Genomic DNA, 14,968 nt, shown 5'->3' on the forward strand with positions numbered 1-14,968 from the left:
TCAAGTCAGTTTCACTATTAGTATTTTTAAAGCTAATTTTGCAACTTCTTTTAAATTAAAAATCCAGGATGGCCTCTGCTTCTGTCTGATTTTATAAATGGATATTTGTTTATGTCACAATAAGCAGCTTGTGTGTGTTTATTACTGATTTCTGTCCATTTGCCTGCAGTTATTCCTATTCAGGATTAATGGGACTATGCAGGCATATCCAGATGAAGGTGGTTGGGGCTCAGTGGGGTGTGTGTATCTGGCTATGGGGGAATGGGGCTCAATGAGGGGCTCTGGGTGTGTGGGGCTCCCCACATTTTTTGTACGTTACAAAAAAGCAAGAGAAATCCCATTACAATGCAAAATGTGTCTTTAACTTCTGTGTAGACCAAGAAACAGCATTACAAAGCTGTAGAGTTATGAGTGATGGAGTATGTTTTAAATCTAACACGAGTGAGTGCATAAAATTATTATAGTATGGGAAAAATCTTCAACATCTGGAAATCATTCACAAATTATATACACATGTACAGGACGATGAAGAAACTGGAAATTTTCAAAGTTATGTCAAAATAATGAAAAATGTGAGAGTTTAGGAGAAAATTACAGGGGTATGTAAGCGTTGTATGTTCAAAAATAAGTGATTGCATGTGATTATGAATGATCGTGATTATTACTTTATTACAATAGCAGCACATTTAATATAATAAAATAGTAAAATATGTTACAACAAACCTTTCACAGTTACTCTTCTGTACATAGCTTTTAGATTTTTTATGATGATGATGTCTGGATTCACTCCATCTGAGTAACTCAGCATAACATAAGGATAGTTGCAGTTAAGAAGGTGATAGTTATACAGGTTTAGCGGTGTGTTTTAACTAGGCCACTAGAGTAAATATGAAATATGGTGAATTCTCCTTCACTGACAATTTTAAATATGCTTTAATTCAATCAGAAACTGTGGGCTTGAAGCTGGTTTTACTGGATAAGATTCCAAGACCAGTGTCATGCAGGAGATCAGACTAGATGACCTTACTGGTTCCTTTGGGCCTTAAAGTTTCTGAATTTATTAATTAGAATTTTCTTGGTCCTTTAGTGTCATTTGATCAATACATTCTCACTTATGTTTATCTGTACAATGTCCTGTGCTGTTTAATGTAGATTATTTTTTTTTCATTTCTTTCTTTTTAGGTTCAAGGGAACTTTGACAAAGTTGAGTTCAATAGGATGTGCTGGACTCTCTGCTTCAAAAAGAACCTCACTAAAAGTCCTCTGTTCATTAGTGATGAAGATGCCTTTAAAGTTTGGGTTATTTTCAATTTTTTATCTGAGGACAAATACCCATTGGTCATTGTACCTGAGGAGGTAAGAAACAGTGATTTGAACTGCTTAATAACACGTGTTCCTTCAGTGACCAAATTCACCTCTGTTGCTGGTACCGTAGAACATCAGAGATGCAAACACCTCGGGAACGGAGGTGTTCATAACTCTGAAATGTTCGTGACTCTGAACAAAACGTTATGGTTGTTCATTCAGAAGTTTACAACTGAACATTGACTTACTACAGCTTTGAAACTTTACTATGCAGAAGAAAAATGCTGCTTTCCCTTTTTATATATATTTTTTAATTTATGTTTAACACAGGACTGGACTGTATTCTCTCTCTTTTTTTTTTTTGGTTTCTGCTGATGCCTGGTTACATACTTCCAGTCACAGGCGCCAACTTTTGTCAGCGCCAGTGGGTGCTCGTGCCCCGCCCCCACCCCGCTCCAACTCCGCCTCTCCCTGCCCCTATTGGATCCCTCCCTAAATCCCTGCCCCAGCCCTGCCCCAGCTCAAGTGACCAGAGAGATTGAAGTGTTCTCCGACTGGTTTATGAATGTTATAATTCTTGACATCTGATTTGTGTCCATCTATTCTTTTACTTAGAGACTGTCCGGTTTGACCAATGTACATGGCAGAGGGGCATTGCTGGCACTTGATGGCATATATCACATTGGTAGATGTGCAGGTGAACGAGCCTCTGATAGTGTGGCTGATGTGATTAGGCCCTATGATGGTGTCCCCTGAATAGATATGTGGACACAGTTGGCAACGGGTTTTGTTGCAAGGATAGGTTCCTGGGTTAGTGGTTCTGTTGTGTGGTGTGTGGTTGCTAGTGAGTATTTGCTTCAGGTTGGGGGGCTGTCTGTAAGCAAGGACTGGCCTGTCTCCCAAGATCTGTGAGAGTGATGGGTCGTCCTTCAGGATAGGTTGTAGATCCTTGATGATGTGCTCAAGAGGTTTTATTTGGGGGCTGAAGGTGATGGCTAGTAGCGTTCTGTTATTTTCTTTGTTGGGCCTGTCCTGTAGTAGGTGACTTCTTGGTACTCTTCTGGCTCTGTCAATCTGTTTCTTCACTTCAGCAGTTGGGTATTGCAGTTGTAAGAACGTTTGATAGAGATCTTGTAGGTTTTTGTCTCTGTCTGAGGGATTGGAGCAAATGTGGTTGTATCGTAGAGCTTGGCTGTAGACAATGGATCGTGTGGTGTGGTTGGATGAAAGCTGGAGGCATGTAGGTAAGCACAGTGGTCAGTAGGTTTCTGGTATAGGGTGATGTTTATGTGACGATCGCTTATTAGCACCATAGGGTCCAGGAAGTGGATCTCTTGTGTGGACTGGTCCAGGCTGAGGTTGATGGTGGGATGGAAATTGTTGAAATCATGGTGGAATTCCTCAAGGGCTTCTTTTCCATGGGTCCAGATGATGAAGATGTCATCAGTGTAGCGTCTGTCTTCAAAATAGCATCTGTCTTTAAAATAGCAGGAGTACTGGATGGTTCCCGGTAAACAAGGGCTTAACTTCAGCTCAGCTCTCTCTTCTCGCTGCACATGTGCTGAGGGACAGGCTATAAGAATGACTCCCTGACTGGACAGAGAGGAAAGGTTGCTTTTGGAAAGGAGGGTTCCACACCCAGGGCTCATGGTACTGGACTGAGCCCCTAGATGTGAAGTTTATTTTTTCTAAAAAGAAAAGGAGTACTTGTGGCACCTTAGAGACTAACCAATTTATCTGAGCATGAGCTTTCGTGAGCTACAGCTCACTTCATCGGATGCATGCCGTGGAAACTGTAGCAGACTTTATATATACACAGAGAATATGAAAAAATACCTCCTCCCACCCCACTGTCCAGCTGGTAATAGCTTATCTAAAGTGATCATCAGGTGGGCCATTTCCAGCACAAATCCAGGTTTTCTCACCCTCCACCCCCCCACACAAATTCACTCTCCTGCTGGTGATAGCCCATCCAAAGTGACAACTCTTTACGCAATGTGCATGATAATAAAGTTGGGCCATTTCCTGCACAAATCCAGGTTCTCTCACCCCCTCACCCCCCTCCCAAAAACCACACACACAAACTCACTATCCTGCTGGTAATAGCTCATCCAAAGTGACCATTCTCCCTACAATGTGCATAATTAAGGTGGGCCATTTCCAGCACAAATCCAGGTTTTCTCACATCCCCCCCACCCCCATACACACACAAACTCACTCTCCTGCTGGTAATAGCTCATCCAAACTGACCACTCTCCAAGTTTAAATCCAAGTTAAACCAGAACATCTGGGGGGGGGTAGGAAAAAACAAGAGGAAATAGGCTACCTTGCATAATGACTTAGCCACGCCCAGTTTCTATTTAAGCCTAAATTAATAGTATCCAATTTGCAAATGAATTCCAATTCAGCAGTTTCTCGCTGGAGTCTGGATTTGAAGTTTTTTTGTTTTAAGATAGTGACCTTCATGTCTGTGATTGCGTGACCAGAGAGATTGAAGTGTTCTCCGACTGGTTTATGAATGTTATAATTCTTGACATCTGATTTGTGTCCATTTATTCTTCTGTTAACTCTTTTATTTTCTTCTTGCAAATACACACTCTAACCTTCAAAAAATTTCAATCTTGAGAATCAGACCTTGTTTATTTTGTGTGTGTGGTGTTTAACCACTGCACCTGTTCACATGTGGGTTAAGTTGAATTTCTCAGAACCACTCACAAAGTCTCACTCTGAAGAAAACTTCTCGTATTTCTATCCCAGTGTTGTAATGATTTAGAAGACTCCGATTTTTTCTTTCCCTCTGTCCCCATGTCAGAGAGCAGAAGTTTGAAGATTTTCGCAAACCACCTTGTTTTAGTTAAAAAAAAAAAAAAAAAAAAAAAAAAAAAAAATCTGCTTGAAACAGTGGCTGGTTGCTGTAGAAGCAGAGTTGTGCTGTGAATGAAGCACCGGAGATGAATTGCCTGTAATTTAAGAACTTGAATAACTATGGCCAGGTGTCAGAGTAGCAGCCGTGTTAGTCTGTATTCGCAAAAAGAAAAGGAGGACTTGTGGCACCTTAGAGACTAACCAATTTATTTGAGCATAAGCTTTCGTGAGCTACATGTATCCGATGAAGTGAGCTGCAGCTCACGAAAGCTCATGCTCAAATAAATTGGTTAGTCTCTAAGGTGCCACACGTCCTCCTTTTCTTCTAGCCAGGTGTCTCACTTAAACTAGAACAGAATTTTTAAAAGGTAACAAGTAGGCGCTTATTCCATGGAGAAGAGGAAAGGCATACTCTGGCAGCTCCTGTATGACACTATATAAAATCCAGTTGAATGCACTGCAGTCAGTATGACTCTCTTCGGCACTTTGGGGGCTTTGCCAACAAATGTTTAGAGTCAAGGATCAAAACAGGGTGATTCAAATTCCACAACATCACAAATAAAAATGAATGTAAATTGTTTATTATGCTAAGTGGATTGCGTGTTCAAACTGTGTGATGAATGCTCCTTATTTACTGACACATTTACTTCACGCATGTATCAATCAAAGACCATTTTATTCATAAAAAATATTGATTGATTCTCCTCAGTTTTATCCTGAGGAGTGTGGTTTTTTTTTTAAATTTTTTTTACACTGGTGCAAACTTCAGTGATTCCTGATTCTCACTGGTGTGAGATTAGAAGCAGGCCCCCTTTTCTTTACACCACATTCTTTCTGAATACAGCAATGTCACTTGGTGTAGTACGGGAGAGAGTCTTTGTGTCTATTCTCCCTGGATAAACATTGCCTCATCAACATAAAATGAACCTCTGTGTTTTGCCAGGGCAGTTTATTTAGCTGCAGGACACTTTCACCCTGTGACAATGTTTTGCTGGGGCTTGGTGGTGTCGGGGCCAGAACTTATGGGGTTCTTTCTCTATTTTTCTCTCGAAGTTTGGCATACCTGGCAGTGACTGTTTTGTAAGCCAAGGAGTGAGTCAGTATTGGTAAGGGTCACTCAAGAGCAACGCATGATTCTCTCCCTCCCCAGAAGGTGCTCTGAGCCCCTAATGAACTGTAGAACTTGGGACACAGATCAGATCCCTTATCTAGTGCTTGATTGTGCTGGCTGCTAGACAGCCTGGCTGGTCTGAGAGTAAACATTTGGCATCTTGCTATCTGATACTATCATTAGAAGCGTCAGAGCCCCAGTGCTAAGGTGTATACTTTTCTCTCCTCTGAAATCTCATGCTACTACAAACATCTGTTGCCGAGTGCATAACCACAATATTCCTGAGACTGCCAGGCAGGCTGCATCATCAGCTCCAAAGCTAATGTGCAAACGACATACTCCAGATTTTGGGTCCTTTTTGTAGACAGTCTTTGTTCATTTCCTCTCCCCACAGTCATATCTTTCATTCAGGAAAAAGTGCGGCATGTCAGTTAGTATCTCTCATTTTCACTCTTGATTTGATTTATCATCTTTTAGAGCGGACACCGTCTGCATCTTCTTTGTTATTGCAAAGTGTTTTAAGTTTCATATGGTTTAAAGAAAGTTTGTAAAGTTATTTGCAATGTTGTTGCAGCTATATTCGTCCCAGGATATTAGAGAGACAAGTTGGATTAGGTTTCAGAGTAGCAGCTGTGTTAGTCTGTATTCGCAAAAAGAAAAGGAGTACTTGTGACACCTTAGAGACTAACCAATTTATTTGAGCATAAGCTTTCGTGAGCTACAGCTCACTTCAGTAAGAGCTCCATGTAAGCTCGAAAGCGTCTCCCTTTCACCAACAGAAGTTGGTCCAGTAAAAGACATTACCTCACCCACCTTGTCTTTATTAAGTCATTTGAACTACTCTGTTCTTATCATGCACAATGCATGTATTCTTTCTTTCTTTAACTCTTCACTTTGGGTCAATGCAAGTAATGTAATTTACCACAAGTAACCAGTCCAATAGAAGTGCTGTGTCCTATTTGACACTATTCTTTGTTTGCTTTGCATCTATCAGTGTAGAGTTCTCTGTCTTCCTGAAAGATTGGTTTTAAAAACAAATGTATTCTGAACCAAGAAATCCAAGAAATAAAATGAAACAACTTTCAACTTATATTAGAGTTTTGTTTTGTTTTAGCTTTATGGACTTTTGATATTTTTACCTTTTTAAATACTTCACATCTAAAATCCTGATGAGTTCTCCTAAGCATTCTTTAATACAAACTTGTTGATGTCTCTTCAGGAAGGGAGGCCTTATTTTTTTTTTTTTTTGAGTTGGAAATCTCTCGCTATTTTAAGTAGCTTCTTTTACTTCCATAGTAATATTTAACATGACAGCTAATCAAGCTGTTTGTTTTTTGAAACACATACCACCTCACTTTGCTTTAGGTTCCGTTTTATAATGGAGAAGAATGATTAATCCATCACAGTACAGTCTTTTCCCCTATTTTCTGCTGTTGAGTATAATAAGAGGTTTGCTTATCAGGTGTAGTGTTACTTAAAGTGCTTGTTTGTAAGTTACAGTGCAGTTTTGGAATAAAATGGATAGACTGTTGTGAACCTTCACAGCATTTCATTACAGCCTACCAGTGATTTATTTGTAAGAAGGGTGATTTACCACTGTAATCATTCACTATAACTTTGCAGCCAGGGAATTTTGTTTTCCCCATCTCTCTGTTTCTATGGCTTGCATTATCATTTAAGTATAGTATAACACACTATCTTCCACAGTCTCCAGCTCTGAGTCCTTTGTGTGACCTCCAGCCCTCTCTCCACACTCCAACTCCCACAGCAGTTTCATAAATTGGTGGGGAAATTTGGCCCAGTGCCTATAGATAAAAAGGCTGGTCACTTCAAAATTCCTGCTGTTCATCACACATTTTAGATCTTTCTACATTGTTGACGATCAGAAGATCTGACTGTTAGAAAGGAATGGAAAGAAGCTTCTTGGATATCTAATGACTGCAGTGGACCAGTTTTTGTACAAAACCTGGGTGAACATGTGGAAAATATTTGAAGAGTCCTAGGTTCCAGGCGAGCTAGCTGACTGAATGTTATGTTCCCATTCTCTGGTTTGGATGGGTGCCCTCTCAACTAATCTATTCTCCTCTGTTGCCAACTCTTCAGAAGTGTGGAGAGTAGCAAGTGAGAGTAAAGGAGGACTGAAGTGCTCCAGAAGTAGTCCAAGGGGTGAGTGGCGGTCTGTGTGATATGCTTCCCCTTCCTGGGTCAGGAGGAGAATATTGGGTATTGGTGGGATGGAGCTGTTCAGTATGGCATACTCCCCTCCACAACCAGTAGATTTCTGTGTAGTAATGCTGCCAAAGAATGATTCCCCCGCCTCTGCAGTTTTTAAACCCTCCTCAGAGAGAGTGGCTGGGTTAGCATACATCCATAGGACAGCTAGAAAGCAGCAGCATGTCTGCTTGTGGGGGAGATGCATAAGAGGGCGTGCTCTTATGGATGGCCCAGAATTCACAGGGATGGAGCATATTTTGCCACTGAACTCTGAGCATAGTGCATTTAAAGGGTTCTGCCCTCTGCCACCTCCACGGTTCCACAAACTCCTCCTCCTGGCGAGGAGAATATGTTTGGGTTTGTGCAGCTTGAAAGCCACTGGCACTTTGCCTTCCTTTTTGTGATGGACTGTCCTAGGCCTAGGACTTGTCTGAAATTTTCTCACAAGGGTGATTGAGCCTGTTTATGCACTCACTAATTTTGCACCTATGTAATTCCATCGATTTAAATGGAGTCTCACCTTAGTTGCAACAGTCTGAATGAAGAATCAGGACCACTAACTTCCTGGCTTGTTAATGTTTTGTACATATGCTGCTGTGTTGATCTAATGATAATAGAAAGCTAATATGTCTTTAATGGACTTCTACTGGAGGGTGGGAAAGGACATGGTCTCTTACAAAGGGATTAGCAGAATAAATCTATTGAAGAACCACTTCCTTAATGTATTCTCCTGGTGACTGGGGAGGTTGGAGGGAGATTCTAATTCTGGGAAAGTAGGCATGCTCTCACTTGACAGTAAAAGCGGCAAAGAGTCCTGTGACACCTTATAGACTAACAGACGTATTGGAGCATGAGCTTTCGTGGGTGAAAACCGATGAAGTGGGTTTTCACCCACGAAAGCTCATGCTCCAATACATCTGTTAGTTTATAAGGTGCCACAGGACTCTTTGCTGCTGTTACAGATCCAGACTAACATGGCTACCCCTCTGAAACTTGACAGTAAGAATCTTTGTAGTACAAAAAACAAAATGATCCTGTTACTGACATGTAAGCTTTTCCTGGAAGGGAAAGGATAAATCTGAGAAGAGTGGTTGTCCCAAACTGTGCCTTACTGTTGTTGTCTCTGCCTGTTTTAAAGAGAGCTAGATTGGAAAGCGCATCTCTCTGGATTAGTGAAATAATTAGTCAGAAATAGCCTTGTCTTCTCTTATGGCAGAAAAGCTTTGAAAAGGAGGTAGGTACTGCAGGGCGCTCTGAAAATTGTCTAGCCATGTTGTATGGCATACTGTCTCCTCTACTACCTCATTCCTGCTAGGCACCCAACAGCATTCTCTCCAGCTCTCACAGATGTCTTCCTTGCTTTTATTAGCACCTAGTCGGATGGGGGAGGGATAACTGAAATAGAAGGGTGGAGGAGAGAATTGTAATCATAAGCAAAACATTTCCAGCTGCATCTCCAATTTTGAATATTGCTTTCACTGCCCTTCTTATCTGTTAGACTTGGTGGTATGTCTCACTGTTCTTTAACTGAAACGTGTTTTATCTTTAAAAAAGATTTCCAAACGTTTCCCCCTTCCTCTGTTTCAGCACACGTGGCTGTTACCTTGGAAATTCTTTATCATCTAAGTCCATGGTGTGTGGTTAGTAAACCGCCATATTCTTGGGCCATCCTTAATAATGAAATGTGCCGAGCTGTGTAATGCGAATCAGTATATAGTGGTGTATTGTGTTCAATAAACACTTGAAAATTTTAAAAATAAAGCAAATAGACTTTTTATTTTTATTTAAATGTTCCGAGACCCTGTTTAGGGCCAAATTGTGGATGTAATTACACTGTTTTAAGCTAAAAAATTTTCTAAATCTGCTTTGCTTCAGAGCAAACGTGTGGAGATGATGCCTGCAGTATGGTGAGTAGCATTATGAAGCACTGTGCTCTGCTCTGTCTAATATCAATACCAGTTGCAATGAAAAAGTGTTCTATGGCAACTCTTCTCTGACGAGCTATTTCGGTAAACTGCAAAACAGAAATGGCTTCATCTTTGTATGTCCTTGCCTCATTTTTCTTCTAAAAATGATATAGTTTCATGACTGAACTAGGAGTGTGAATGGAGTTGCATGTTAGTGATTCTGAAAAACTGCTTGGAGAAAGCATTTTTGACTACCAAAGTTACACTAGCTCTTAATGTAATGGCTTCTGTCTTTCCAGACATGCCAGGGGTTGAACCAGGGATCTCCAGAGCTAAAATCTTGAGCTTCTACAGCTTGAGCTAAAGAGACAAGGCTCTTTAGTGGGGGCTGTAACAGTCTCTCATGCCCTGAGTGTTGGGAACAGAGGGGAACATGTATCACATGCTCACTCATAGGTTACATTAATTCTTCCATTTAGAAACCACAGTTTTCTTGCTTCTTGAAAAGAACAAGGATAAGATTCAGAGTAGCTGATTTCTCATCTGGTTCACCATATAAGTACAGGTCCTATCTTGAGGTGCATCTTCACAACTTATATCAAATTATTAATTAAATTAGTTTAATTTTGAAGAGAGTAGATAATGGTTCGCATTGGATGATAAGCACAGTCTTTGTACTCTGTTTACCCAAATAGCTGTATGAGCTAAAGTAACATAAATATTTGTGTGGGGATTTTTGTGTAGGGTAGGAAGGAAGAATATTTGCCCAGAAGGGGACTTGGATTGCTTAAGAGATGGTAGTGGAATATAGAGCTTTTCATCTGTCGGCTGACTGTTCAAACTCTGCCCAGGTGTGTAGCAGACTGGCAGTTATTGTTTCAGGGTTCTTTGGGCATCTGTGAAACGAGTCCAGTGATCAGATTCCACAAAAACCACCACTACAAGTGAAACCCTTGTTATCAGTCTCAGCAGAGAGGCCAAGGGGCTAATGGAAATGAAGCAAGAGCTACCCACCTAAACCCTGGTGATCTCTCTGGAGCAGGGTTGAATCACTTTGAGCACTGGGGAAATGATGAGGTGATAGCACCATTGTCATGGGTCATAGTTGCTCTTGGGTACCTTACCAGTTGGCCTAAGCATCGCACCTACTTTATATAAAATGATAGCATTGCAAGTCCTCCACATATCTACTGGTGACCCACTGCAACCACTGTTTTGATGGAGTGGACTTTGCAAGAATAGCCTTGAATGTCTGAGATGTAAGAGGAGCCATCTGGTGGGCATTATGACTATCTTGATGTTTTTGTTGTTTTTTTTCATCCTTTACACACACGGCTTCATCCAGTTGTGTTTGGCAAAAGGTCATGTAAAACTGATATCAGTACTTTCACATGGAATGTGATAAAATCCGAAAGGTTGAAACCAATACAGGAAAAACTGCTAATAAAAGAAAACAGCATCAGAAAGGGAATAGGGAACTATTCCACTGAAAGAAGATGCTAAAGGCACTTTGTGTCTAGTATTAAAACAAAAAACTCTTTAATACCCATACGTTCTTAATAGTGACTCTTGGTGAAATCCTGGCCCTGCTGAAGTCAATGGGAGTTATTCCACTGAGTTCCGTGGGTCATGATTTCACCTTCTCAGTAGAGCACTGATCATTGTTTAAAACAAAACAAACAATCCTTTAAAAGAAAAACTTACAACTTTATCACAGAGAATAGTTGCACTCAGAGTAGCAGCAAACATTGCGTCATACTTACTTCTCAACTCTTTCAACTTATTAACCACAGGTATAGACTGTTTAAGCCAGATGATTTAATTAGTCAGTTATTTTGATGTCAGGTTTCAGAATAACAGCCGTGTTAGTCTGTATTCGCAAAAAGAAAAAGGAGTACTTGTGGCACCTTAGAGACTAACCAATTTATTTGAGCGTAAGCTTTCGTGAGCTACAGCATCCAATGAAGTGAGCTGTAGCTGACGAAAGCTTACGCTCAAATAAATTGGTTAGTCTCTAAGGTGCCACAAGTACTCCTTTTCTTATTCTGATGTGTTAACGTGTGGAGTGGAGAGGTTCCGGGGAAGGGAAGTAAAGTACTCTGTTCTCAGAAGTATCAAAAGTTCCTCATTTGAGCATGCAAATGAATAGCGTGTCTAATGTTTACGTCCATATTTGACCAGATGGAACTACTGTATTACGTTGATCACTCATTGTTTTATGCTAATTTCCCCCATCTCCACAGCTGTAATGTAGCTACTGTAGAGAATATTTGTATATACCTGCCAGAGTAAGAAGAGTAATTCCTGTAAAATTCTAATGTTTAAAAGTTAAACCAATACATAAGCCACTTTTCTTGTAAGAAACTATCTAAATATGGTATTGCTATTCATACACTTGAATGGGCTTTTAGAGAGTGATGAGTGTAACTCATGGAGATTAGTGTACTTGTGAGCTTGTCTCCTTGAGATTAAATATTCATCTATTTTAATCACACACAGAGTAATACTTGGTTTATATAGTACTAATGAAAGTAAATCCCTTTGTTTAGTGTCTATTTTAATAAAACATCATTAACAGTTTTGATGTATTCCCCTCTTAGCCTGTTAGTTTGATTTAAATTCATGATTGCATGCTGTGGGTAACAGTGAAAAGCTGTTCAAGTATGATTTCTAGTCCCTCTCTGTGTAAGCCCAATCTTGTAAAATGATTAGAAAAAGGGATTTGAGGGTGCTTCACACCTTTCTTTAAATAAATAAAAAGCCCAAAGTTAAATGCCAGTAAGAATTCTTAATCTTTTACTATCTTGTACTTTGGTAGGCTGAGATGACACATGACAAACGAAATGAAGTGGATGGTATGACTTACATTAAGTGCAGAATATTGCAAAAGGGTAGCATTCTGCTCTGGATATTTAAACTTCCCATCCTGCTAAGAGAAATACAGTTAGCTCTGTTCAGAGGAATTGAACTGATGGGCATAATGCATTTTAAACCTGAAATGAGAAACTTACTCTTACCTTTTATTAAAGAAAGGATAGCCTGTCTTTAAAAGCCAATGTTTATTTCAGGTCATTAAGATGAGGCCTTCTGGAAATTTGTTTCTAAACTGGGGTCACCTGACATTGCAGTTCATGTACACTGAAGTAGCATTCTTTGGTGGTGGTGGTGAAACTTGCCTGCAAGTGGGAAGTAAGCTGCTTCCTGAATCTTACTGAATGCTGAGGATTTATGGTATCTGTTCTTGGAAAGCCCTGGCTGCACATAAGTTATTTCTTAGTATAAGAGTTTGAAAAGTAGAAATAACAAACTTAGTTTTTGTGAATTATTTATATAAATTAAAATATTTTAATTATAGATGAACATGAAATTTAAGTGATTATAAATTATAGCTTCATGAAGCTAAGAGTTGAGATGCTTATTACCATCGGATTGCTTTAACCTGAATGACCTTAAAGTGAATGACCTTAAGGTGAGGCTGACTGGCCTGTAGTTCCCCAGATCCTCCTACTTCCCTTTTTTAAAGATGGGCACTACATTAGCCTTTTTCCAGTCGTCCTGGACCTCCCCCAATCGCCATGAGTTTTCAAAGATAATGGCCAATGGCTCTGCAATCACATCCGCCAGCTCCTTTAGCGCTCTCGGATGCAGCGCACCCGGCCCCATGGACTTGTGCTCGTCCAGCTTTTCTAAATAGTCCCGAACCGCTTCTTTCTCCACAGAGGGCTGGTCACCTCCTCCCCATGCTGTGCTGCCCAGTGCAGTAGTCTGGGAGCTGACCTTGTTCGTGAAGACAGAGGCAAAAAAAGCATGGAGTACATTAGCTTTTTCCACATCCTCTGTCACTAGCTATGCACTGAACTCCTAAAATGCAAAGTCTAGGGGTCCATTCCTGCAAAAGCCTACTGTTGGCAGTACTGCTAACTACTGTGAGTAGTCCTAATGAAATCACTGCACTGAAATCATCAGGACTATTCACAGGAGTAAACACTATGGCTTGTAATAAATGCTGGCAGAATTAAGGCCTTCAACCTAGCATTCAGAAGTACAATCATTGTACTGAGATCAATAGGAGTACTCTCAGTAATAATCATGATATCCAATTTGAAACGGAATCTACTTAAACATTGTCTTCCCTAAAGTTGGTTGGCTGTTAGTGCTATTTATGTATGAATACATCCCAGCTAAATTCAGTATCCAGTTACGTGTAGGGAAACAGAGGTGAAAAATACTTTACCTTTTTTGCCCCCCTAAAGCCGTCTGCCCTGTAAGGCTAAATACATCTTTGCTTACAATAATCTTTAAGAGGACAATAAGTCCTTACAAAAACCAAACCTCACAGGAATGTAGAATTATCATAGAATCATAGAATATCAGGGTTGGAAGGGACCTCAGGAGGTCATCTAGTCCAACCCCCTGCTCAAAGCAGGACCAATCTCCAACTAAATCATCCCAGCCAGGCCTTTGTCAAGCCTGACCTTAAAAACTTCAAAGGAAGGAGATTCCACCACCTCCCTAGGTAACGCATTCCAGTGCTTCACCACCCTCCTAGTGAAAAAGTTTTTCCTAATATCCAACCTAAACCTCCCCCACTGCAACTTGAGACCATTACTCCTCGTTCTGTCATCTGCTACTACTGAGAACAGTCTAGGTCCCTCCTCTTTGGAACCCCCTTTCACGTAGTTGAAAGCAGCTATCAAATCCCCCCCCCCATTCTTCTCTTCCGCAGACTAAACAATCCCAGTTCCCTCAGCCTCTCCTCATAAGTCATGTGTTCCAGTCCCCATATCATTTTTGTTGCCCTCCGCTGAATGTTTTCCAGTTTTTTCACATCCTTCTTGTGGTGTGGAGCCCAAAACTGGACACAGTACTCCAGATGAGGCCTCACCAATGTCAAATAGAGGGGAACAATCATGTCCCTCGATTTGTTGGCAATGCCCCTCCTTATATATCCCAAAATGCCATTGGCCTTCTTGGCAACAAGGGCACACTGTTGACTCATATCCAGCTTCTCGTCCACTGTAACCCCTAGGTCCTTATCTGTAGAACTGCTGCCTAGCCATTTGGTCCCTAGTTTGTAGCAGTGCATGGGATTCTTCCATCTGAAGTGCAGGACTCTGCACTTGTCCTTGTTGAACCTCATCATATTTGTTTTGGCCAAATCCTCTAATTTGTCTAGGTCCCTCTGTATCCTATCCCTACCCTCCAGCATATCTACTTCTCCTCCCAGTTTACTGTCATCTGCAAACTTGCTGAGGGTGCAATCCACACCATCCTCCATATCATTAATGAAGATATTGAACAAAACCGGCCCCAGGACCAACCCCTGGGGCACTCCACTTGATACTGGCTGCCAACTAGACATGGAGCAGTGATCACTACACGTTGAGCCCGACAATCTATCCAGCTTTCTATCCACCGTATAGTCCATTCATCCAGCCCATGCTTCTTTAACTTGCTGGCAAGAATACTGTGGGAGACTATGTCAAAAGCTTTGCTAAAGTCAAGGAATAACATATCCACTGCTTTCCCCTTATCCACAGAGCCAGTTATCTTGTCATAGAAGGCA

The 14,968-nt window shown here is 40.8% G+C and overlaps 1 protein-coding gene across 4 annotated transcripts in view; it reads left to right on the top strand.

Moving 5' to 3' along the window:
• Nucleotides 1-14,968, top strand: part of SWAP70 (switching B cell complex subunit SWAP70) — a 56,496-nt gene that overhangs the window by 14,101 nt on the left and 27,427 nt on the right. For 3 of the 4 annotated variants that reach the window (XM_073347550.1, XM_073347551.1, XM_073347552.1), the window contains exon 3: nt 1,183-1,356. In XM_073347550.1, coding sequence (XP_073203651.1) covers nt 1,183-1,356 — 174 coding nt within the window. Of the gene's footprint in view, nt 1-1,182; nt 1,357-7,320; nt 7,448-9,370; nt 9,403-14,968 lie in introns of those variants that run through there. The other variant, XM_073347554.1, reaches the window with a different exon arrangement.

This window comes from Lepidochelys kempii, chromosome 6 (assembly GCF_965140265.1).
Source record: "Lepidochelys kempii isolate rLepKem1 chromosome 6, rLepKem1.hap2, whole genome shotgun sequence".
Classification (NCBI taxonomy): domain Eukaryota; kingdom Metazoa; phylum Chordata; order Testudines; family Cheloniidae; genus Lepidochelys; species Lepidochelys kempii.